Source organism: Pipistrellus kuhlii, unplaced genomic scaffold (genome assembly GCF_014108245.1).
Source record: "Pipistrellus kuhlii isolate mPipKuh1 unplaced genomic scaffold, mPipKuh1.p scaffold_m20_p_2, whole genome shotgun sequence".
Classification (NCBI taxonomy): domain Eukaryota; kingdom Metazoa; phylum Chordata; class Mammalia; order Chiroptera; family Vespertilionidae; genus Pipistrellus; species Pipistrellus kuhlii.
The window spans coordinates 169,983,399-170,009,175 of record NW_023425515.1 but is presented as its reverse complement, the minus strand read 5'-3'; the positions used below and the strand labels follow the sequence as shown (position 1 = coordinate 170,009,175).

The 25,777-nt window shown below is 43.3% G+C and overlaps 2 protein-coding genes across 8 annotated transcripts in view; one reads left to right on the top strand and one right to left on the bottom strand.

Annotated features, from left to right (window-relative positions):
* Nucleotides 1-4,576, top strand: CCDC17 (coiled-coil domain containing 17). The gene is made up of 13 exons (XM_036446606.2): nt 1-599; nt 682-756; nt 869-1,076; nt 1,165-1,327; nt 1,557-1,640; nt 1,734-1,852; nt 2,132-2,248; nt 2,461-2,609; nt 2,710-2,807; nt 2,947-3,150; nt 3,298-3,508; nt 3,576-3,686; nt 4,036-4,576. The coding sequence occupies exons 1-13, from the start codon at nt 426-428 to the stop codon at nt 4,192-4,194; spliced, it is 1,872 nt and encodes a 623-aa protein (XP_036302499.1). The 5' UTR covers nt 1-425; the 3' UTR covers nt 4,195-4,576.
* A 1,108-nt stretch (nt 4,577-5,684) lies between these two features.
* Nucleotides 5,685-25,777, bottom strand: part of LOC118723852 (nuclear autoantigenic sperm protein) — a 29,307-nt gene continuing 9,214 nt past the window's right edge. The window contains exons 3-15 of one of the 7 annotated variants that reach the window (XM_045584782.1): nt 24,890-25,000; nt 19,795-19,875; nt 18,957-19,063; nt 17,387-18,376; nt 12,032-12,111; nt 11,630-11,715; nt 11,443-11,516; nt 10,501-10,689; nt 10,227-10,393; nt 8,252-8,308; nt 8,059-8,136; nt 6,722-6,847; nt 5,685-6,281 (exon numbers count right to left, since the gene is read on the bottom strand). In XM_045584782.1, coding sequence (XP_045440738.1) covers nt 6,201-6,281; nt 6,722-6,847; nt 8,059-8,136; nt 8,252-8,308; nt 10,227-10,393; nt 10,501-10,689; nt 11,443-11,516; nt 11,630-11,715; nt 12,032-12,111; nt 17,387-18,376; nt 18,957-19,063; nt 19,795-19,875; nt 24,890-25,000 — 2,227 coding nt within the window. In that variant the 3' untranslated portion in view covers nt 5,685-6,200. Of the gene's footprint in view, nt 6,284-6,720; nt 6,848-8,058; nt 8,137-8,251; nt 8,309-9,077; nt 9,439-9,677; nt 9,813-10,187; nt 10,394-10,500; nt 10,690-11,442; nt 11,517-11,629; nt 11,716-12,031; nt 12,112-17,386; nt 18,377-18,956; nt 19,064-19,794; nt 19,876-24,889; nt 25,001-25,777 lie in introns of those variants that run through there. The other 6 variants (XM_036446584.2, XM_036446583.2, XM_036446582.2 and 3 more) reach the window with 6 other exon arrangements.

The following is a 25,777-nucleotide window of genomic DNA, read 5'->3' as shown; positions in this document are numbered from 1 at the left end:
CTCTCCCTTCCTCTCTGTAAAAAATCAATAAAATATTTTTATATATATTTTTTAATTTTTTTCCTTTTAAAAGGGCTGAGAGAGTCCAGGAGGCAGCTGTTCATTCCCCTTCATTAATATAGGCAGAAAAACCAAGGTACAGTATTAGAGACTTGCTCGTCTCATTTCATGCAATGAGGTGGAACAGACTTTGTGACATTTTTTCAAGCCAGGGCCTCCTCCCAAAGATGACCAAGCCTTCCACACCATCCAGACCTGCCCAGGCCTGTCGCTGCTGCCCCGGGAGCTAAGGCTCCTCCCCAAACAAACGTGATCCTGTGGACCCAATAAACCTGGCTTTTCCTCTGTGCTCTCCCCCCTTCCCCCTGCTCTCTGTCCTGCCTTCTGCACGTCTTGGCTTGGTATCAGGAAAGGGGTTCCATCCCATGGCCTCCCACTCTGGGGAGCCAGGGCTCCTGCCCTGTGGATCCTGTGGCATGGTTTTCCGCTCCTGGGCCCTGCTGGCCACGCACACTCAGCGCTTCTGCACTGGCCGTGTGACACGGGAGGTGACTCTTGGAGCACGGCCCTCGAAAGCCTCAGAAGCACCAGGTCCCACGGTAAGGGCCTCCTCCATGGCCATGGCTGGGTACTCAAGCCACCCTGACCCTCAGGGTTCCTCCTCCCACATGTTGTATCCAGGTTGTGTCACAAGGACACCAGGACTCCCCAGAGCAGGAAGCCGGCAAATCAGCTTTAAGGAAGCTAACAGAAGAGGTATCCTGGGCGCTACCCACCCACGGGCTCGAAACTGAGCATCCTCCCCAAACCCGTAGATCGAGGGTCAGATTGCCCCCACATGGGGGTCGCGGGTTGCTGCTATCTCTAGGTGCAGGGCCTGCGGCTGTACTTGGAGGAAATGCAACCCTGGATGACAGCAATTCCCAGGCAGTCCGTGGAGAACGCCCCCACCCAGGGCCCCAGCTCCGCGGCTGCCGGGAGCCCCAGCGAGCGGCTGCGGGCCCTGCGACGGACACACACGGTGCGCGTGGCAGAGACAGAGGCCCAGAGCCTGGCCCTGCAGCTCCGCGGGGAAGGTGAGGGGAAAGGGATTGCAGGGAGGGGGACCAAGAACTCGCCCCTGGGTCTGAGGTTGCTTGAACCCATTCTCCCTTGGTCCCTTAGAACTGAGCCGGCGCCTCCAAGGTCTGGCCCGCAACCGGGGCGATAGATCGCGCCTGCTGGGCCTGGAGCCGGAGCTGGCAGAGCTGCGGGCGGAGGCCGGGAGAGCCAGGGGAGCTCTGCAGGTGCTGGGAACGCGCGTCCAGCAGCTACAGACTGAGCCCGGGTGAGATGGGCCGCACGGGACAGCTGCAGGCGGGTTTGGGAAGTCGAGGGGCGGGGGAGAGGTAAGTGGGGGAGAGAGGAGGGGAAGGGGGCACGCGGACAAGGTGCAGGTTGGGAAGCAGGGGGAAGAAAGCCCGTGTGAGGTCGGGATGGGGCGATGGGCGATGGGGCGATGGGCCGCAGGTGAGGGTCACTAACAAGGTCTCCCCGTGGGTCGCCCCCAGCTCCAGGACTGGGCCGAACTCCTTGCAAAGGCCAGAACTCTGTTGGCCGGTGCTACAGTCCACCCCAGGGACTCTGGCTGCTGAGATTGGGTGAGGTCAGGGTCCGGGCCCGGGCCGGGCATTGGGCGAAGCCCTGAGAAGTCTGGAAAAGACGGTGTTGCCTTCTTGTCCCCTGTTCACTAGGGCCCTGCGTGAGGCCTATATCCGAGCTGGGGGTCGGGACCCCGGCGTTCTGGGCCAGATATGGCAGCTGCAAGTGGAGACATATGCCCTGGAGCTTCGACGGTCACGTCCCCACAGGGGTGAAGAGGAGGGGCCAGCCAGGAGGGTCTTCGGGAAGGGGAGGGCGTGTCTTAGTCTTGGAAGGGGAAAAGGGCAGTGAGGGCGGGAGGATGTGGCATGGGAACGCCCCAAGCAAAAGCTCTGAGATAGAAAACCTGGGTGGCCTTTGTGGCAGTGACTAGGCTGTTAGGGAAGAAGTCTACCCTCTCCGGGGAGTCCTAAGGGCTGAGAGGTGCTCAGAACTGGATTAAGCTGGTCACCAGAGGTCAAAAGTGACAGGTCAGACTTGTTCATCACAGGAAGGCAGGCAGGTTCCACATCTGGGAAACTTCTAGCAGTGGAGACCGAAAACCGGCGTCTGGAGGCAGAAATCCTGGCTCTGCAGATGCAGAGGGGTGCAGGCCGGGCACCCTGGGGTCAGTGATCTCCCAATCCCACGCCAGGCGTAGAGGAAGGTGTTAGGCTATGCATGGGGAATGAAGTGTGTCTGTGCTCCATCTGTCTGTCTGTGTGTGTGTCTGTGGGTGTGTGTGTGTGGGGGGGGGGGTTGGCTCTCAGTCAGGGGTGTCTCAGTCCAGTTACTTGTTGCTTCCTGCTCAGGAACTCCCTACTCTTCCTCTGCACCCAGGGTCCAGAGAACCACTATTTGTGGCCAATCCCAGCACACGCCTGAGAAGGGAGGAGCCGCCATGCCTCCCACCCCCGGTGGCTCCCCCGCTGCCGCCACCGCTTCCACACTCCACAGGCATCCTCTTCCTGGGAGGCACAGAAAAGACCGTGAGGATCCAGGGGCCGGGTGGGGGCAGCTCTGCTCTGTGTAGCTGGGGAAGCACAAGCACCCAGGAGGCTTCCTAGAGTGCTCGACTCCTCCCCACAGCCACAGCTTCCCGGAGCCACGACCAGGAACCTGGGCCTGGGCCCACACTTTGTCCTGCCCGCACCTGACGTTCTGGGCCCTGCGCCCTACGACCCTGGGTGAGGCCTGTCCCTTCCTCTGACGTTCTGTGACTTGGTCATCGCTGCTGGTTACGGTCCAGCTAGTGCTGGGGGACGGACGAGGGGGTGGGGGGAGGTGGAGGAGTTTATGTGGAGGCTCACTGAGACGTGTTCCCAGGGCTGGCCTGGTCATTTTCTATGACTTCCTGCGGGGCCTTGAGGCTTCTTGGACGTGGGTGCAACTAATGACCGTCTTGGCCCGAGATGGACAGGATACAGGAGGGACCACAGCTTTGCCCCCAGCCCTTTGTTTGCCCCCTCCTCCAGCTCCTGGGCCCACGGGCAACTGTGCCATCCTGGCCAGCAGGCAGCCTGTACCAAGGTCAGTAGGTGGGAATTATGACTTTGGTGCTCCTTGCCATAAATTCTTTCGTTTGTACAATATATAGGGCTACTGGCTCTGAAGGCCAAGTTCTAGGGAGTAGAACTAGTCCTGGCTTCTGACATCTTTTTCATTTCCTTGTTTTAGACTACTACCCTCACCATCACTATCCCTGCTCTGTGAGTTACAAGCCTGGCAGGGGCTGGCAGGGGCTAGGGCACCACACCCAAAGGCCTGGACCTCACTGGTGCTCTTTGACCGGGCTCAGAGGGTACTGAGTGGTCGTTGGCGTCTCCCACTCCGGGTCCTTCCTCGGGATCCCAGCCTTAGCCTTGGGCAGCTGAACGGAATTCCCCAGGTGAGTGTGTAATGGAGCCTGGGTCAGCTCGAAGGTGTGGATACAGAATCATTTCACCTCTCCACAGGCAGGTCAGGCTGAGCTCTTTCTGCGGCTGGTGAATGCAAGAGATGCAGATGTCCAGACACTGGCAGAGGTCACTCCCGCCAGTGCCCACGAGTACCAGTATCCACCTCTGGTGAGGGCTCCACTAGAGCGAGGGTCACCGTGGGTGTGGTTGGTGGGATAACAGCCAGCCTTTGTTGACCTCTATGTGCCAAATGCTTTCTGTAGCTTGTGACCCTCACACATCCAATAGGTAAGTAGGATAAAACAGGTAAGGAGCCGGGACCGGTTTGGCTCAGTGGATAGAGCGTTGGCCTGCGGACTGAAGGGTCCCAGGTTCGATTCGGTCAAGGGTATGTACATTGGTTCCGGGCACATCCCCAGTGTTGGGTGTGCAAGAGGCAGCTGATTGATGTTCCAACTCCAGACCTGTGCTAACCTGTACATAAGCCGGCTAAAGATCTGTCTTCTCCATTCTACAGGTGCCCAGCTCAGCTTCACTGGAAGCCAACTCCCTTGTACCAACACCTGGTTTTGCTGATCCCCCTCCTCCTGCAGAAGAGCCCCTTGACAGCAGAGTCAAGAGTAGAGATGAAGGATTGGGCCCCACTGGCTTAGACGCATCCCCTGGGGCTTTCTGAGTCCAGAATGTGGGTATGAATAGCTGAACATGCACAGAAACAGGTCCTAATTGAGGCCTATTCCCAGGTCTGCAGCTTTACTGTTTTGAGAGTCTAGAAGCAAAATGCAGATGAGCACAAAATGAACGTCCAACCATAGCTTTACCACCTCAAAGCTAAAACTATTTGGCCTTTATCTATTTTCCCTTTGTAAAACAGATTGATGAGGATTAAATATTGTCAGATATTTTCAATATCATCTGGTATATGGAAAGTTCTGTAAAAGATGACTGAAGGAGACCACTTTAATCACAGCTATTTTGCTAAAAATCAGTTTTACCGGCACACCTCATTCAAATACAAGTTTTGCAGGACACCCCCCAGGAATGTTGCAGGCTCTCAACAGATCTTGTAGCCATATATATACTTGCTGCAATTTGATAATGGACCTGGCCCAGACCTGTGTCCACCAGATAAAAATCTGGGAGTAAAGTACACCATGCCTGTGCCCCCAAACCCACAAAGCTTTAGGACTTGCAATAGAAAGGCATCTTCAGGATAGAGGTTCATGGCTGAGTTCTCAGCCACAGGTTACTATAAACAGCTCAGAGAAACTCTACAGCCATTTTATTACTTATTTAGAGAAAATAAAAACTGGGAGGGGGGGCAATGTTAAAATATGTACACAGATAATTTAATAAAAAGAAAAACTGGATTACTTGTCAGCAGAGCTCCCTCTGCCTCCAACATTATGCAACCAAATAGTCGGTTGTAACCTACTATACCCAGTGTAAAGCAGGTTCTTAAACTAAGAGTCAAATGCAGCTCTGCCAGTCTCATACTGGCACTGTGCCTTGGACAAAACTGAGGACCCTAGCTGGAACCGGTTTGGCTCAGTGGATAGAGCGTCGGTCTGCGGACAGAAAGGTCCCCAGGTTCGATTCAAGTCAAGGGCATGTACACTGGTTGCGGGCACATCCCCAATGAGGAATGTGCAGGAGGCAGCTGGTCGATGTGTCTCTCATCAATGTTTCTAGCGCTAGCGCGCTCTCTCTCTCTCCCTTACTCTGTGAAAAATCAATAAAATATATTAAAAAACAAAAAACTGGGGACCCTAAATGAGATGGCTTAGTACTAGATCTCCAAGCAGAGTTACTGCCTTTCAACCAGAATGCCACACAGAAATGGTCCGGGAAGCCCAGGATCCCATTCTAAGATCTTTAATAAAAATAAGTCCAGACCAGGAATAATTTTTTTTCTCTCTATCATCTTTATTTTAAAAGTCAAAACTGCAGATGGGTAACAATTTCAAATGTTGATATAGTTCAAACTTTCTGTACAGAAAATAATATAACTCAACCAGCCAGCTTCCCCACATTCTTCCAACCACACCCAAAGTGTCCATCATGGTCAGTCCCTTAGCCATTTTCAGTTCAGAGAGCTCAATTTTCTACAAGCAACATACCAGTTTTCCCCAATAGCATGCCCCCACGTTTTCATCAAAGTTTCCCCCCCCGGACAGGATTATGGCCCTTGTTGGAGTAGGGGAATAAAAGACAGGTGCCAGGTACTATACAAGGCCTGGCATAGAGGCTGATATCAGCTCAGAGTCCATCACACAGTGTCAGCACCAAAGAGGAAGATTGTCACTAAGTCTTGTTTTTGTAGCCCCCATCCAGGGACAGCACCACCCAAAGTTTGCAGGACAGCTGCATGCTGTCAAGTATTTAATATGGAAAAAATATAGCACCATTGGGGCAGCAGCCACACTTGATTTGATCAAATTTACATTAAATAGATAGAAATTTGGATTAGAACATTCAACAGAAAGGGGGGGAGTACTTTTAGTTACTATATAAAACCAATGTGCTTCAAGGCACAGATTCAGTTAAGTATGTAAGAAAAAAGCCATCAAAGCCTCAACCTTTGCATACAATCTTTATTGAAGTTATACAAAATCCCCCAAAAGTGAAAAAATACATTATATACAAAAACACTTTCCCTTAGGAGGAAGGCTCTTTTCCCTCTTAACATGCAGTGCTTTCAACGGTAGCTGCAGCCTCCACTGGCCCCTCCACTGCTGCCCGGCTGCCAGCCTGATCCTCAGCCTGCAAGATAAACAGGGAGCCTGGGCATAAGTGACCCTCCTTCAAGCCATTCCATCTTATACAACCGACTAGGCCTCAGTCAAAACAAGTCCCTAAACTCTACCTTACTCCCCCACTAAAAGGGCAATGAACAAATAATAAATCCAACTTCTTAAACACTCTGTACAGAGCCAATGTTCATACGTTACATGGAAAGAAGCAAGCAGAAATGACCCGAGGTCTTGACAATTAATTAAGCCTTCGCATACATTCATAGTGGTGTGTGTATAGGTTCCATTGCCAGTGAGATGTCCTATAGTCCATACCAAACTGCTTCCTGAATAACCTCATAATCCAAACAGGCTCAAGGTGGGGAGCATGCACTGGGAGGACTGGTTTCCCCAGGCCCTGAGCACAAGGGGAAATGAGGCAAGAGTCCAAGCCCTGCTTTAACTGCCCACCTCCTCCATGTCTTCAGAAACTTCATTTCCACTGGAGACTGCATCTCCACTGCCTCCATTCACCTCCGGCTCTTGCTTGGCTTTCTTTGAATCATCTTTCCGGGGACTCTCTTCCTCTGGTTTCCGCTAAAGATATAATTGTGAAGTCTTCAACAAACGTGTTTAATGTTTTTAAAAGGACTTTTTTTTTTTAACACCCCTCTCCTTTCTGAGTGCAAAGATCCCAAACAGGAGTCATAGTTCTTAGGGTCTTTCTCAAGAAGTAAAACAGAATAAACTGGTCTGTCCCAACATACCAATTCAGCCTCTCTAATGGTAGGGTTGGGTGGGTGTGAGTAGTAGATCTGAACAGTAACCGAACCACAAGTTTAATATACTAAATTTGAATCAGGAAATAAAGAAGTTAAGACTTTCTCACAAGAGAAAACTATTGCAACCAAAGGCAAAAGGCAGACTCATGAAGGTCTGCTACTAAATAACTTGAAAGAAAACCTGCCAGCTTCCTAACAGGAGCCAATCTGACCACTGCTCCTCAACAGCCTTCCTACGGAGTCCTTGGGCAGGTGAGGTCTGCTTTAAGGGTACACAAGGGGAAAATAGCTCTTCAAAATTTGACATTATTTAGAGGAGAGAAACATCGATTTATATTGACCTATTTATCATTCTTTGGTTGATTCTTGTAAGTGCCCTGACTGGGAACTGAATTACCCTGTTTCCCCGAAAATAGGACAGTGTCTTATATTATTTTTGCTCCCAAAGATGTGCTAGGTCTTATTTTCAGGGGATGTCTTATTTTTCCATGAAGAAGAATACGGTACACATTTATTGTTAAATGAAAATAAAGGAAATTTATTACCTGTATAGGGTACGGTAGTACAGTAGTTGTCAACACAAACCAGACAAACTGTGAATCCTACAGTATCAAGAATTTACTCATTTATTCAATGACAATCATGTCATCATCTTCTGGAATATCATCATAACAATCCAATTCCTGAATTTCCTGGTGAATTTCTTGTGACTCCATTTCTTTCAGAATCAGTGGACCAAATCTCTCATGTTTAGCCGGGGGGGGGGGCTTATTTTTTTTTGGGATGCCTTATATTTCACTCAGAAGGAAACCTGTAAGTAGGTCTTATTTTCGGGGAAACACGGTAGCAATCCTGGCACAGTGGGATGACACTTTAACCAACTGAGCTACGTGGATAGGGATGAAAACTATTTTTACTTGCAAATCCTTACCACCTTTGCAATATCTTTGTAGCAGGAAAGGTATTCCTTGTATTTGGGAGGGGGAAAAAAAGAAAAAGAAAAGAAATGATCACATGTAAATTTACCTTCTTTCTGACAAGGTGGGAAATATCAGTCACACAATTTGACGAGGAAGCACCATCTGCTGACTTTCTACTGGCAATCTGACAAAAAGGAAGCCTTGGTTAGCAATGAATACCTACATGGGACAAAGAGTGAGGTCTAATATTAAAAAGACAAGCAAAACAAAAACACACACAAACAAACCTGAATACTCACCATGGAGACTGAAGAGCCTCCTACACTAGGAGTGAAACCGGAAGTAGCGCTCTCTACCTGTGAAGATGACAAACTGCAGTGGGTCCCAGGATAGAAGCCATCGGGTCACCCACAGTCCTACAACAGGTACCCACCATCAAAGCAACTGATTAAAACCTCAAATAAAATGGCCTCCATATAGCAGCTACGTTGTCTACCCACTCTACCTATGCCTGCCAGACCCAACCTGGGGTACACAGGCAGAGTTTTGGAAATTAAACCAAGCCCTGACAGGCTTGGCACACTGATTCCTTTTAACACACATTCTAACCATTAAAGCAAATGTCATGACTACATATGATGAGAAAAAGGATTCCCCCATTTTCCCGTTGTCTACAAAATTCAAAGCCATCAAGATTATTAAGAAAATGTAAATATTTTATGACCCGAAGTCTTCAACAAATGCGTTTAATGTTTTTAAAAAGACACTTCTTTAACACTCCTCTCCTTGCCATGTGCAAAGATCACAAACAGAACTCATATAGCGTTTGATTCCCAGCCAAGGGCATATACTTGGGTTGCAGGGGAGTGGGCAAGAGGCAATAGATCAATGTATCTCTCTCACATCAATGTTTCTCTCTCTCTAAAAATGAATGGGGAGCCAAAACCGGCTTGGCTCAGTGGATAGAACATCGGTCTGCGGACTAAAAGGTCCCAGGTTCGATTCCAGACAAGGGCATGTATCTTGGTTGCGGGCACATCCCCAGTGCGGGGTGTGCGGGAGGCAGCTGATGGATGTTTCTCTCCCATGGATGTTTCTAACTCTCTGTCCCTTTCCCTTCTTCTCTGTAAAAAACACAATAAAACATGAAAAAAAGAAAGAAAAGAAATTAAACCAAATCCATATCCTATCATCATCCTGACACCCTAGCACTGAAAGGCAGAGCCAGGCAATCTGGGGTTAAAAGCCTTCAATACCTCACTGATCTATACACAGGAGTTCTCAGAGATGGACACAATAGTTTACAGTTACTAAATAAATACTATTTGTCTTACACCATTAGAAATATTTTCACAGGTACTATTTTCATCCCCATTTTACACATGAGACAACTAAGGCAAAGAAAAGTAAACACTCATGGTCATGTATAGTAAATGGCAAAGATAGGAGTCAAACGCAATCTGGCCCCACAGTGTACTGTCTTAAGGATTATACTATCTGCCGAGACCGGTTTGGCTCAATGGATAGAGCGTTGGCTTGGGGACTGAAGGGTCCCGGGTTCGATTCCGGTCAGGGGCATGTACCTTGGTTGCGGGCATATCCCCAGTAGGGGGTGTGCAAGAGGCAGCTGGTCAATGACTCTCTCATCGATGTTTCTGACTCTCTATCTCTCTCCCTTCCTCTATGCAAAATCAATAAAATATATTAAAAAAAAAAAAAAAAAAGCATTATACTATCTGATAGGAACATATAGACAAGTTCTCTCGTTCCCTCCGACTTCCAGCTCCTGGAAACCACGCTATACCTAAGATTCCTAGCCAACAGAGCTCTAATACCACAATGCCTTCAACTATATTGAACGCTAGAGGCCCAGTGTGCGAATTCGTGCATGGGTGGGGTTTGGCCTGTTGGGAGGGGGAGACAGCTGGAGGTGGGCCAGCCCACACCATCAGAACCAGGCCAGCTTGGGTGATTGGCTGGCTGAGCCTGACCCTGATCAGGGTGTGAGGGCCCTGAGGGGCTACAGGAGGTTGGTCGGCCAGCCCTGCCCTCTATTGGGATGGGGGGCCATCAGGAGTGGGCTGGTCGGGGGGAGGGGCTAAAAGGGGGGCGGGAGGAAAAGCTGTAGGAGATTGGCCAGCTGGCCTCACCCTCTGATCCAGCCAGTTCAATGGCTGAAGTGGGTGTCATAGCGACTGGTAGTTCCGGTGTTCTGCTCGCTGGCTTTCTGTATATATAGATATTACCAAAACTTGAAAAGGAAACCAAACCAACCAGAGTTGCTTTCAGAGCCAATTCAGCTACATTCCCACTATGCTGGGACTCCTTTGCATCTTCTATCTTCTCTCTAATTTCAGGTAGCAGTTCCTTCAGCTCCTCAATTTCTTTCTCATATTCAGTCCGTGATCCTTCAGCCTCCTTCATCTTCTCATCTAGTACAGCTACAAAGGTTGAAGTGATCAGTAAATTACCACAAAAAGATTTCCTTTTACCTTGTCAATTACTGGATCCATCAAAATCATTGTGAAAACCGGTGATGCTCACTCACCCATTCTCTTCTCAATGACTTCAATAGATTTGCCGAACTGTGCCACTGCCTCGTCATACTGAGAGTTGTACCCATAGGCCAAGCCCAACTGGTAGTGGGTCTCTGCAAGGAGACGGTCATGGGCTTCCAGGTACTGCTCTTGAAGGTTTAGGCAAGCCTGGAATTCCTCCACAGCTTGGACATAATTCTCTAATGAAGAGAAAAACAATAGCAAGAAAATGAACTATTTAATACTATAGTACTTCTAAATTTTACCATTCTGAAAGAATGCCCCGCCCTATTTACATTTCATGACCCTCGAGTATAAAAAACATCAAAATGGCCGAAACCGGTTTGGCTCAGTGGTAGAGCATCGGCCTGCGGACTGAAAAGGTCCCGGGTTTGATTCTGGTCAAGGGCATGTATCTTGGTTGTGGGTACATCCCAGTAGGGGCTGTGCAAGAGGCAGCTGATCGATGATTCTCTCTCATCTATGTTTCTAACTTTCTATCCCTCTCTCTTTCTCTTTGTTAAAAAAAAAAAAAACAACAATAAAATATATTTTTAAAATACATAAAAAACAAAACAACAAAAAAACCCACATCAAAATGACTAAGACTTTCAGATAGTGACATTTAGGAAAGACTATTCACTGTTAAATATATTTTATTGATTTTGTACAGAGAGGAAGGGAGAGAGATAGAGTTAGAAACATCGATGAGAGAGAGTCATCGGTCAGCTGCCTCTTGCACACCCCCTACTGGGGATATGCCGGCAACCAAGGTACATGCCCTTGACCGGAATCGAACCCGGGACCCTTCAGTCCCCAAGCCGACGCTCTATCCATTGAGCCAAACTGGTTTCGGCTACTGCCCATACTTTATGACCAAGCTCAATTTAAAGAAATTTGAAAAAAACTGGTGGGAGTACATTAGGGGAAGAGTAAAATTAAAGATGTATTACCAGATTCAACACTAACTTCTCCAAGTTTAAGATGTGCCTGTGCAGCATAAAGCTGAGCTTCTTTAGTTTCTTGCCTAAAAAAAGGAAATATGATCAGAAACAATAACAGCATTTGTCCAACCATAACTGGGTTCTATTTTCAACCACTAACCTCCCAACCTGAGTCAAGAAGGACCACAAGTTTTACCTTTTAAAAATGATCTTTGCTAAATCCAGCATATCCCAGGCAAGCTCTAGGTTCCCAATCTCCTCCTCTTCATTTTCTTGAAGTGACTAAAGTAAATCCATATCATTGGTATTAGGCAGAAGCACAAAGATAAGTATCTTAGACTACAAACATACCACACACACACACACACACACACACACATTTTAGTACGGCTTAATAAAAACCTGACGTAGGATTTGAAATTCAGACTTTTCCCTAAAACCTACAATGTGGGTCTTAACAATGAGATACTGGGCCTGTCCTCATAGACAGGACCCCATGGAACCAAAGGGACATCTATACATGAATTCTCACACATATACTACTAGTAAAACTACACCTCTACAGTAAGGAAGCAAAACATATTGAGCAAATGATTACCTTGTTTTCAAGAATTGAATCATTTGGTGTTTCTTCAGCCTTGTCATTTTCTTTATCCTCTTCTTCTGAGCCCTCAGTTTCTGCAAACAAAAATTCCTCAGTATTGAGAATACTACGTTATCTTTTGACTAGTCAGAGATTCCAATAAGCATTTGTGAAATAACCTTTATTCTGGGATAGGAGAGGCCAAATGCTAAGCCAAAGCAGCCAATATTTGAACTGGCTGATTTAAGTAAGGCCAATGGTTAGTCTAATTCAAGTGTTATCTTATAGTGTCTACAGTTCAGACCTTCAACAATCAAATGCTAAGTGCTTATTTTCTATCAATAAAAGTGGATCTAGATCAGGGGTGAGGAAGGTCCAGCCTGTGGGCCCGTATAAGGCCTCAGAAATCACTTGGTCTGGCCTTGCCAAAGAAGCTGCAGGCAGGACTAGAAACTCAATAAATTAGTATTTTTTTTATAGCAACATAAGTTTATATTAAGTGAATTATATTAAGCAAATGATGTTAATAATGGCCCATGGCAGAAAAAAAAGGTTCTCCACCCCTGATTTAGATAATCCAGAAGATGAAGACAGATTAACTACTGCCTCTTGTTCAATAGCACAAGTCCCATCTACTCAGCCAGAAGCAGTTTGGAGGCATCTTCAGACAGTGCTCCTGGCATCTTTAAGCTCCTTTTTAGCTTAATACTACTAAAAAGCTGAGAAAATACAAAAAGTTAAATTCTATAGTTCGTTCAGAGCAAGAATACTGAACAGACTAGCTTTTCCACAATGGAGCTGTGGAGAGAAAAGCATAGCCTTTACCAACTCTCACCAATGAGCATGCCACAGACTCCAGCCAGCTTTAGCATGTACAGAATGAGTGAAAAGTACTACAACCATTTATTTTACTCCAGGAACATGTTAAAATTTGCAGCCATATTGACACACTCACAGGTCAATAACCTATAAGGACTACTATTGGGTCGGCAAGTAAGTAATTGCGGGTTTCACACATATATGGCTTCAGTTGAATTTTTAGGTTTGCAGACATAGTAAAAATGTAAAACACATTTTGTTATTTGATAGTTGGCTATTCAGCTGTTAATCAGTAAAAAAAGTTTTTTGATCTGTTTTGTAGTTTTCGTTTGGCATTCGTTGAAAAATGGAAAATCAAAAGGAACATTTTCGTCATATTTTGATTTTTTATTTCCACAAAGGGAAAAACGCATCGCAAGCTCATAAAAAGTTATGTGCTGTTTATGGTGACGAAGCCTTAAAAGAACGGCAGTGTCAAAATTGGTTTGCCAAATTTCGTTCTGGTGATTTTTCACTCAAAGATGAAAAACGCTCTGGTTGTCCAGTTGAAGTTGATGACGCCCTAATCAAAGCAATAATCAATTCGGACTGTCACAGTACAACACGTGAGATTGCAGAGAAGCTTCATGTATCACATACATGCATTGAAAATCACTTAAAACAACTTGGCTATGTTCAAAAACTCGATACATGGGTTCCTCACGAACTGAAAGAATCACAGTTAACGCAACGCATTAGCAGCTGCGATTTGCTAAAGAAACGTAATGAAAATGATCCATTTTTAAAACGACTGATAACTGGCGATGAAAAATGGGTTGTTTACAACAATATCAAGCAGAAAAGATCGTGGAGCAGGCCAGGTGAACCAACTCAAACAACATCAAAAGCTGATATTCATCAAAAGAAGGTTTTGTTATCAGTTTGGTGGGATTACAAAGGAATTGTCTACTTTGAACTCTTACCACCCAACCGAACGATCAATTCTGATGTCTACATTGAACAACTAATGAAATTAAACAATGCAGTTGAAGAAAAGCGGCCCAAATTGACAAATCGAAAAGGTGTTGTATTCCATCATGACAATGCAAGGCCACACACATCTTTGGTCACTCGGCAAAAATTAATGGAGCTTGGTTGGGATGTTTTGCCACATCCACCATATAGTCCTGACCTTGCACCATCTGATTACTTTTTGTTTCGATCTTTACAAAACTCCTTGAATGGTAAAAATTTCAATAATGATGATGATGTCAAATCGTACCTGATTCAGTTTTTTGCTAATAAAAACCAGAAGTTTTTTGAACGTGGGATTATGATGCTGCCTGAAAGATGGCAAGAGGTCATTGATCAAAATGGGCAATACATTACAGAATAAAGTTATTTAGTTCCATGAAAAAATTGTCTTTGATTTTCTTTAAAAAATCCGCAATTACTTACTTGCCGACCCAATAATAATTAGCTCTACACAGCATGTAAAGTTCACAATGCCATGTTATTAAAATGGGCTTTTTGTAAATTATGTATAATGTGTTACCACCTCTTATATCTTTCACTAATAGTGTTAACACCAGTAAAGGAGCTAAAATATTGTCTCCTAGCAACCTACTAGTATAGTGAGAATCTATACTAACAAAAAGATAGTATCTGTACAGGGCTGCGAGGGAAGCCTGGGTTCTGGGTGCCAAAGGGAAGTTGGTGTCGGCACGGGGGAAGGAAGGCCTACTCTTGCATGAATTTTGTGCACCAGGCCTCCAGTGTAAATATAGAAATGAACTGATTTTAGAGAGGAAAGGGAAACACTTATTTGTTGCTCCACTTATTTATCTATTCATTTGCTGCTTATGTACCCTAACCAGGAATTGAACCTGCAACCTCAGTATATCGGGATGATTCTCTAACTGAGCTACCTGGTCAGGGCTAATTTGGTACTTCTGAAATACAAATACCCATCATCATACAGCATATTTTTCCATACCAAATTTCCAAGTGGTTTCTGTACTTAGTTCCTTCATGTTAAACTAGATGAGTCATTTTATTGACTCGACAATGAAGTCTGTCTTCTAATAGATTATGCAATGACAGGTTATTAAGTATCAATGTAGCCTCTTAACAGACTTTATCTTCTCAATTTGCAGGAAAAATTGACAAAATATTTGTTCTATCTGTCCTCAACAATCTGATATCTGGCCGAAATCAATTTGGTTCAGTGGATAGAGCGTCGGCCTGCAGACTAAAGGGTCCCAAGTCTGGTTTTGTCAAGGGTATGTACCTTGGTTGCAGGCACATCCCCGGTGGGGGGGTGCAGGAGGCAGCTGATTTCTCATCATATTTCTAACTCTATCCCTCTCTCTTCCTCTCTGTAAAAAAAATAAAAATAAAAATAAATAATATATTTTAAAAAATAATCTGGTATCTGTTCCTATTCATACCAGAATGTTAGAAGATGACATCTAATTTGGTAGAATATATCTTATTTTCCCCCGAGTTTTATATTAAATTTTAAAATTACAATTCTTACAACAGCAAGAAAAATATCGGTTTTTCCTCAAGGAATCATGGAATGATGGAGAGGAAGTTAAGTTAATAAAAAAGCCATTACTTTAAGGCACTTTCCAACCTGGTAACCAATACCCAGGTATTAATAGAAATGACCTGATGTTCATCAGAGAGCTGTTAACATATTTTCCAAGATTCTCTGAAAATGCAATCTTGTGGTATGGCTACCATCTTTCTGAGGAAAGGGAGACACTATTTTATATCATTTTTCTGCTCTTGTATCTAAAGGTAAAGTAAAGGCAATCTGATTCTCTAGCTATTCTAGCATTCTCACAAGATAAAGTGAGATATCACTACAGGTTGACTAGTATAGTCCATCTGAATGTGGCCAAGCTTCATGCCTCCAATATTAAAATTCCATTAACATACCAATCATATCTAGCATGACATTAGAAGTAACACCAGACCAATATTCTTTATGAGGGATATGCACAACTCAAGAGGTGGTAAGAAATGGAGTCTTAAAGAGAAAACCACAAGATTTTTGCAATAGTGCTGTTACATAAATTTCTGATAAGAGGTGGTTAAGGGAGAAGATAAAAGTTACTTTCCTCAGAATGAGGCTGCTTGGGAAGAACAATACATGCAAGTCAGATCTAGGGTTGGATTCCAGTACTATGACTTACACTGTTTGACCCTAATCAATTAATGTAACCCTAAGCCTCAATTTCCTCATCACAACAATTTAACACTTAGTACACAGTATTATTTTAGAATAAGAGATATGTATGTATGGGAGAGCTCTTAACACTTATGATCCAACTGAATACTTTTTGAACAAACTTTGGAGAAATATGATATCTCTACTGTAGCTATTATAACTCAAAGTCCAACTTTAAGAGTCAGCAGTGCTTTTTACTATTTTTGCTCACTACCATTAAAGATCAAGACATGGGAGTTTTTTAAAATTGAGAAATTCAGTTCTGTGCTTTTCCTTAAAGAACTTCCAAAGCCCATGAACAGTCCAATGGTGCTACCATTTAGAGCCAAATTCATTTCTGATTACCATGCTTGTGCTGGCTGAAGTGCAAGGACCTGCACATAGGTAGTTTATCAGAATGAGCTATAAATATTGTTAATGGGTCTTTAAAAATCTTAGCCTGTCAATTATATGATTAATTGGTATACATTTGTGGTTAATACCAATGTTAGATCAACCTTATAGACAGTAGAATCCTCAAATCATAGTACAACTTAATCCAGATGTGCCAATTATATAATTACTGATTAGAGGCTTATAGATGTTGGTTAAGTTGAATCAAAAGTAGACTAAATAATAGTATAAAGCACACACTTAAATAATGTTTAAGTAACAAAAATTTCAGATGGGCACCAAAGCAAGCATGAAGGGAGAAAGTAGCAAGAAGGCCAATGAAGTTTTTGTTATCTTTTGGAAGGGTCTAATTTCTAACTAATGTGAATAGCCTTTAAGTAATTCTGAAGACTAAAATTAAATATGGTTACCAGAATTCCTTCACTCTGGTAATATAGCCTTCAAGAGTGAACTTGAATTTAAATGGCATGCCTGCTTAAGTGTACCAGTTCAGTGGATTCTACTGCTCTAATCCTGCTTCCTAAAGCAGAAAAAAGGAACCATGTAAACAGCAGGTAAAACAATTCAGAGGCATGCAAGGGAACATCCATTCAGCATTCTCTGCCAGCCTAGCCCACTATTTCCCTACTGACCCCCCCCCCCATCCAGCTTTACTGGCTAGTATGGTACAAGTTACTAATAGCTAGCCAAGTCTCAGAAATCAAAGAAGGCCTATTTTGCAGTTAGTAAAAGCGTTAGTTTATAAGCCAGCTAAAGAAGACTTTTGATTAAACTTGCTCAGCTTATCACAACCTTTATAAACTACCCCCATTTTCATTTAGCCCTTTCCTAATCCAAAGGCAGACGGAAAATCCTGAATGGAAGGCTGACTTTTACCCATGATTAGTGAGTCAAATCCAGAATGTACTCCACCCACTGCAGGTCTTGCATATCCCGGTTACCTTCACCCTCTTTCATCTGTTCTTCTCTCCCTTGTGTGTCTTCATTAGCAGTTATCTTAGCTTTGTCTTCAGGGGATTTCTCAGTAGCCTCCTGGGCTACCTTGGTCTCAAACCCATTTCCAGCTGCCCCAGATTCTTCTGGAGACAGCTTAGTCTCCTCCTGGTTAGGAGCCAACTCTGCCCTGCCCTCTTCTAGTCCTGAGCCAGTTTTTATTTCTGTTAATCCTTCTGCATCAGTCTCTGATTCAGGAGTCTGATCTCCTGCAGCTGACAGTCCACTGACTGTACCATCCTTAGAGAGAACTTGTGCTTCCTGCCCAGGCTTCTCAGAGGCTTGTGACCCATCTTTTGCAGCCTCTGTTGTCAACTCTGCTGACTCTTCAACAGGAGGCATTTCTTGCCCTACCAACTGCTCAGGAACAGCTTTACCTGGATCATTTTTAGAGGCAGCTACCTGCTCCTTTGGCTCATCCCCACCCACATCCACTGGCTTGACTGTTGAATCTATAGGCTCTGCTTCTACCTCCATTGCAGTGGCCTGATTTTCTACAGTCACAGTGGGTTGCTCTTCTGAAGCTTCTTTTGGCTTCTCTAGGTTCACAATTACTTCTTCCTGTTTCTCCTGACCGCCATTTTCTCTGTACTCTTCTTGGATTTCTGTTACAGAAACTGATTTTCCTTCCTCAACATCAGGTGTTTCGTTTTCTGGCTTCTCAGCAATGACCTCAGCTTCAATCAGTCCTTCTGATGCTGCTACTCCTTTTGCCTTTTCAGTGTTTTCAGTTAAGTGATCTGGAGTTGCTTCAACTTTTTCCTGTAGTAACTCTGCAGGCTCACTTACATCCATATCTTCTCTTTCACCCTTCTTCATCTCAGTCTCCTGTTCTTTATCAATTTCAGGCTTTACCAGAGACTTGTCTTCCTTTTTTTTTGCTTCTTTTTCTCCCATGGCGTCATAAACCTGTTCTCTCAACTCTTCCCTTGCTTCCTCTACATGGTTAAAGAACATGAAGCATAAACATGGAAACTAAAAACACATTCCCTTTAAACCCTTCAAACAGCCTGGCTTAAGTTTTAGCAGATGGCCTAACAAATTATCTGCCCCTTTAAGAAAAGCAAAGGTAAAGTCCCATCTAGCAGTGCGTCTAGCAGTGCAACTTATTGCGAAAGAAACCCAAGCTCCCTAAATTAGCTTACTTGAGCATTCCAAATATCAATTAGGTAGAGATGCCAAGCTTTACATTCTCCTCTAAACTTTATAGACCTCCATCTGATTGGCCAAACTCAGCATAGAAATTAACATTTAAATTTCTGATACACAAAAAAAATGTAAAAGAGCTCTGAATGCACTGCTATTAAAATAACCGAGTGGCACAGAGTTTTTAAAAAACAAGTTATCCTCTCAAGAAAACAAAACAAAAAACCAATAATCATTTTATGTAATCAGCTACTTCCATTGAAGTCTCCACCCGATGCAGGTTATCTCCCCAGCATCTTACAGATGACCCAGGACAGGGAGAGCCTATCTCTGTCACGTGTACACAGAAACATATGCTGCATCTCCACATACCATCCACGTTATCATTATTTTCTACCAGAGATTCTTCTGTTTTTTCTCCTTCCTCTTCTTCCACATGCACACCTTCCAGGGCATTTCCCAAAACACCATTCTCCATTCTAGGAGAAAATGAAAAAGTATTAAAGGTATGATGACTAGAACGTAACAATTTATGAAAGACTGAAATTGTAGTCCTATATTACAAAAGCAACAGAAGAATAAGCAAATGCAGAGAATATAAAGTAGGTGTTCCTACAAAACTTCTATACATTAAGGCTGGGAGAACAGTGAACCTTTATCCAGCTACCAAAAAGTACTGGTGACTCTTATATATTTCCCTTATATTAGGGCCACATTTCCCAAGCTTCATATCCACTGACATTTCCTTAAATGGGAAAAAACATTCTGGCAAGATGTTTACAACAAATCACCAGAATGCTCTACAAAACTAGAAAACTAGAAAACTTACTAAAAGTGATATTCAATAGATCATAGATAATTTGCTAGTTTCATGTGCCCTCAATGTATATTATCCTGGTGAATAATTTCTAGTGGGAACTATACAACACCTTTATAACAATTAAGACTACTTTTAAGTTTTATTTGTTAGACATTCACTTGCTAGTGTTTTCTGACCCCAAAGGCAAATCTTAAGTATTAATTTTACTCTTTGCATGAAGTACCCTTCAAAACTTCCATCAATATTTCATGAGGCCCCTAATTTCCTATTTCTTAGTAAAATTAGTGTCACTTAGTTGATGTGAAATCTCAAGCTAGTAAACCATCTTAAGCAAACAAAGAAACTAAAGTGTTTAAATAGACCATTGTGGTCATACAAAACAAGACATACCTTGCCAACTCCAGAAGAGATTTCCCATAGAAAAAGAAAGCTTCTCCACACTCATTAGCTGTCTCTCCATACTTTTTACCTCTATAAAGAGAATAAACATCAAAGATCTGAACTAACACCTACTCTGAAACGTTTATTTCTAGTTCTTTAGTTATAACATTCTTCCAATAACACATTCTTACTGGAAACCAGTACTTCCCTCTCTTGCTTTCCAGTCAAGGTCAAAGAGACCTTGATCTAACAACCAGTGCATAAAATTAATGTTGTTCGTTCTTCAGCTATATATATTATATATTCTAAATGACATCAATTTGCTACAGTTATCACATAAATTCTAAGAGCTAAACTACATTAATAGGGATTTCTTCTGCTATAAGATCGGTGTCAAAATGGACCAAAGTAGTTAGGACTAACTAGGTAGTAATCAGTGGGACCTATACGATGAGTAAAGCTCATGGAAAAGTATCAGAATATAGGTAAGAGCATTTAGAATGCCTGAGAAGTTAATCTCACAGTGCCATAGTTTTCTCAACTGTAAAATAGAAATGTTAAGAATGCTCAAAGAGCCGAAACTGGTTTGGCTCAGTGGATAGAGCATCGGTCTGCGGACTGAAAGGTCCCAGGTTTGATTCCAGTCAAGGGCATGTACATTAGTTGTGGGCACATCCCCGGTAGGGGGTGTGCAGGAGACAGCTGGTCGATGTTTCTCTTATCATTGATGTTTCTAGCTCTCTCTCTTCCTCTCTGTGGAAAATCAATAAAATAAAATAAAAAAGAATGCTCAAAGAGCTACTGTAGGAACTGAGTTAATGTATATAAAAGCATTTAAAATAAGGCTTAGAAATACAGATTTATAGATAAGTTTTAACTATTATCTAGACAGGGAAGCAGGAAGGAGAAAAATCACTCAAGTATGACAAACGGGAAGGAGGAGGTACTTTATGTCAAGAAACCACTTCCATGTAGTAAAGGACTGGCAGAAGCCATGCAAAGTAAGGCCAACTATCAGCGTTGAGAGTCTAGTGAGAAAAACTATAGAAACTAAGCAGAAAAAAAAGAAGAAAAAAGCCTAATTAGGAGGTATTGTGAAGAAAGTATAAGGTAGTCTCCTTCATGATAAGCATTTATTTTATAAGGAAGGTTTCTTCAACTCAACTGGATATAATCGATATATAAAAAAGGTTAATATGCTAAGTGTCCCTCCAACCATCTGACTGGTCACTATGACCCGCACTGATTACCAGGGGGCAGACACTCAACACAGGGGCTGCCATGAAGCACACAGGACATTTAAAAAGAAATGGCACCGAACCTTGTGCCAACAACCAATACTTGGCTTCCCCCAACTGTGACACAGGCCACTCTACCCGCCCCCCCCCCCCCCCCCCAGCAACATCACCACACCAAATTGCAGCCAATGTTGCGGAGACCTCATGGTGCAAAATGCGGCCCCCAGCCCAGAAACTGTAACTGTGGGTGCTAGGTGATGACATCAGATAGCAATGCCCAGCTTCCTCTCCCTAGTGAGTAGCATCTTTGGAGTTTCTCCCGTCCAGGAACACAACTTGCTTTATAGCCAGGTGCAAATATTTCACCCTTTAACCAAATATCTGAGAAGCATTTTCCCGTGCCTCATCTCATTTGATCCTCACAAAAGTCCTAGAGCAGGTAGATAGGAGACTCAGTAGAATCCTATTTTTTATTCATTAGTCAGAAAACAGATTTAGAAAGCTTAGAAACTTGACCCCACTAAAAAGAAGAAATGGTAGAACTTGAAAATAACTCCAGGTTTTCTCACTGTGCAGAATATAGTCCTACACTGCTGCAGTTAAATATTTTACCCTTTGTTCTCCCTTCATGAACTACATAATAATCTGCTTTGTGTTGATATTTACTACTGTGTTGCTGACAATTACCTGAAAGAAAAGTTGGGGTGCTTCACTGGGCTGGAAAAGTTTAGCTACATCAGAAAGCAGGTCTAATTGAAGAAGAGAGTAGGAGAATGCTGCACAGACATGCTCCCAGGAATAAGCTTGAATTACAATTGAAATGCAGAAAGGCTTCCTAAATAATCAATGGAAAACACACAGGAGAGAACCCTGATACCCAAGGACCAAAGGTAGAGAGAGAGACTGGTAGGAGGGGCGGCGGTCAAAAGGGCTGGCAAGGCATACAGAGCCGGCAACTGAAGCCCCAGAGAGAGATCTCAGCTGTGCTTGGGGGGAAGTAGGAGGTTGCCACCGAGGACTCTGGGATCTAATCCCTAAATTGGGCTCCCCAGCACAGAGCACCAAACTGAGGAAGGCACTCACTTAACATCAAGCTGTGAAAAGCAGTAGGTTGCTATCTGCCAGGGAGTGGTGTCTGAAAGTTTGGGCACCCTCTTAAAGGGTCAATGCACAGCCCTGACCAGTTTGGCTCAGTGGATAGAGCGTCAGCCTGCGGGCTCAAGGGTCCCATGTTCGACTGCAGCGGGGGCATGTACCTTGGTTGCAGGCACATCCCCTGGGGCAGGGGGGCAGCTGATCCAATTAGTCAGAAACAGCCTTTAACACTGTCCTGCACTAGAGATTGAGAGGTATAAAGGATCTACCTAAAATATAGTCACAAATTCAAACAAAAAACCAAAATGAGAAAACAAATGAAAGGACCAGCAAATGAATCTCCAGAAGAGATAAATGAAACAGAGTTCAGAATAATGATGTTAAAAATGCTCAACAGCCGAAACCGTTTGGCTCAGTGGTAGAGCATCTGAAAGGTCCCAGGTTCAATTCCGGTCAAGGGCATGTACATTGGTTGTCGGCACATCCCCGGTGGGGGGTGTGCAGGAGGCAGCTGGTCAATGATTCTCTCTCATCGACGTTTCAAGCTCTCTATCTCTCTCCCTTCCTCTCTGTAAAAAAATCAAATGGAAAAAAAAAAAAAAGCTCAACAGTATGAAAAAAGGTATAGTAACTATGAAAAAAGAACAGTGTGAAATAAAGAATGACATAACAGAAATAAAGAACACATGGGGCCGGGACCAGTTTGATTCAGTGGATAGATCATCGGCCTCCAGACTGGAAGGTCCCAGGTTTGGTTCCGATCAGGGGCATGTACCTTGGCTGCAGGCACATCCCCAGTAGGGGGTGCACAGAAGGCAGCTGATCAATGTATCTCTCTCATCGATGTTTCTAGCTCTCTGTCTCCCTTCCTCTCTGTAAAAAAGTCAATAAAATATATTTTAAAAAAAGAACACATTGGAAGGAATACACAGCAGATTAGGGGAAGTTGAGGCTCAATCAGTGTATTAGAAGACAGTTGAAAATATCACTCAATTAGAGAACCAAAGAGAGAGAAAAAAAAATAAAAAACAGGATGACAGCTTAAGGAAGCTGTTGGACAATGTGAAATGTACAATATTAAAACAGAAATGAATAGAGAAGTCTTGAAGAAATAATGGTAGAAAACTTCCCTAACCTAGTAAAGACAGTGACACAAGTTCAGAAGGAAAAGAGAACCCCAAATAAGAAGAACCCAAACAGACCCATGCCCAGGATGTGGAAAAGCAGAGGAGTTGTAAAAGCTTAAGAGTCCTAAAAACAGAAGGGAAGATCACAAGAATCAAGTCAAAGATTTGGGACATAAAGAGCCAGAAGACACTCCTCCGCAGAAGCAAGAAGACAAGAGAATCCAGAAAGTTGAAGATAATGTAAAAACTCTGGGACAACTTCAAGCGAATCAACATCAGAATTATGGGGGTCCCAGAAGAAGAGAGAGAGCAAGATACCAAAAACATACTGAAAGAAATAGTAACAGAAAACTTCCCCCACCTGGTGAAAGAATTAGACTTACAAGTCCAGGAAGCACACAGAACTCCAAACAAAAGGAATCCAAAGAAGACCACACCAAGACACATCATAATTAAAATTCCAAGAGCAAAAGACAAAGAGAGAATATTAAAAGCAGCAAGAGAAAAGCAGGTAGTTACCTATAAAGAAGCACCCATACAATTGTCAATTGATTTCTCAACAAAAACCATGCAGGCCTGACAGGAATGGCAACAAATATTCAAGGTGATGAATAGTAAGAACCTACAGTCAAAAATAATCTACCCAGCAAAGCTATCACTCTGAATTGAAGGCCAAATAAAGAGCTTCACTAATAAAAAAAGCTAAAGGAGTTCATCACCATCAAACCAGAATTATATGAATTGCTGAAGGGGTTTCTTTCAGAAGAGAAAGTAAATAAAGATAAAAACTATGAACAACAAATATGTAACTATCAACAAGTGAAATCTAAAAACCAAGGAATTAAAAAAAAAATCTGATGAACAACATTAACTGGTGAATATAATAGAATCAGAGGTATGGAAGGGGAGTGAACTGACAATTCTCAGGGAAAAGGGGAGAGAGAGGTGTGGGAAGAGACTGAACATAACTGTGCACCTATGGATGAGGACAATGGGGGTTGGAAAAGGGCAGAGAGTGGGGTGGGAACCTGGTGGAAGGGAGCAATAGGGGGGGGATGAGGAACATTTGTAATAATATGAACAATATAGATTTATTTTAAAAAAAGGTAAAAAAAAAAAAAAAAAAAAAAGAGTAAGCCTTCCTTCCCCTGGCTTCCCTCCCACCTAGACTTCATCAGGAAGGATGTCTGGTCTAATTAGCATATTACCCTTTTATTATTATAGATTATTATTATAGATATAATCACCTGGTGGTAATTACCAACATCCTAACAGAACAGATAACAAAGTAATAAGAGTATGAAAAATCCTGTGCTAATGACAACATTAATGGTAGGGTGGCCCACCATCATGGTTTACTTGGGATTAAGGGATTGAGTTTCTCCAGATACAGAATTTCCAATGCTAAAAATGGAAAAGTCCTGGACAAGTTGGTCACCCTAATTAGCAGTGACTAGAAAACAGATTACTTTAGGAAAATTAAAGGCTACAATTGCTCAGTTATATGAAGGTTTTATAGTTATAGAGCTTGTACATGAAAAATAATCTTTTTTAACTCTTACACTTAATTTTTCTCATTGAACAACTTATGACTCAAGTTTATTAGAAACATAGGATTACAGTTTAGCAAAACACAGTACTTACAAAAGACTAGCTGCTTCCTGGAAAGCATTGACAGCTGCTGGAATATCCCCCATCACCAGATGCTTCTGTCCTAAGCCCAATAGCTTCTTAGCTTCACTATCCACATCCAAACTGCCAGAAAAATTTTTTTCATGTGTTAAATACTTTTAAAGTCAATATTTCTTGAAAACCTGTTACATTTACACCATAATAATTCCTCTTAAAGGTTTATCTACTCACTACCAACAAATAAACAACTTGGTTTCCATGATTGTAGAGGCATTGCAGGAGCTGCAGGAGACCCTGTAGTTGGTTTGGCTGCTGTGTTCCAGCTAATGGTCCAATTTTTGAACTAACAGGCCCTGTCAAAGTGATTGAGGGACTCTCCACAGGGATATGGTATTGTCACAGCTATTGCAGCCACTGCCAGCATTGCAGGAGCCCCTATTCAGTAGCCACGGGTTGAGGGGACTATCCACACACTTGTGGGCTGGGCAACACCCGTCTCCAGGCATTATGGATACTCTACCTGGTATGAGACCACCCATGGGCCCATCCATCAGACTATCCCCCCACTTCCCCTTTGCTTAAGGGATACCAACAAACATGTTTCCTCCTGGAATGAGACCTCTCCCACAAATGCATTTACCAAGACCCTAGAATACTATCGGCCCTTGGTCACTCCTTTCCCACAATGTGTTTTGTGAAACTGTAGAATGTTTGTGAACTTCTGACCCCCCCTTTACTGCATTAATATATGGTAATAAAGCAATAATAAAAAACAATACATGCAAATACTCTAAAGGAGGATTAAATAAAATTTGAAACAGTGATTCTCAACTAAGTGAACTTAAGAATTAGCCGAGACTGGTTTGGCTCAATGGATAGAGCGTCGGCTTGGGGACTGAA

What these genes read in the sequence shown, in the direction of transcription:
- CCDC17 (XM_036446606.2), top strand. Translation starts at nt 426, where the DNA reads ATGGCCTCCCACTCTGGGGAGCCAGGGCTCCTGCCCTGTGGATCCTGT. An exon ending in TGGGAGGCACAGAAAAGACC is followed by an intron (nt 2,610 to 2,709) that starts GTGAGGATCCAG and finishes TCCTCCCCACAG; the next exon opens with CCACAGCTTCCCGGAGCCAC. An exon ending in AGCAGGCAGCCTGTACCAAG is followed by an intron (nt 3,151 to 3,297) that starts GTCAGTAGGTGG and finishes TCCTTGTTTTAG; the next exon opens with ACTACTACCCTCACCATCAC.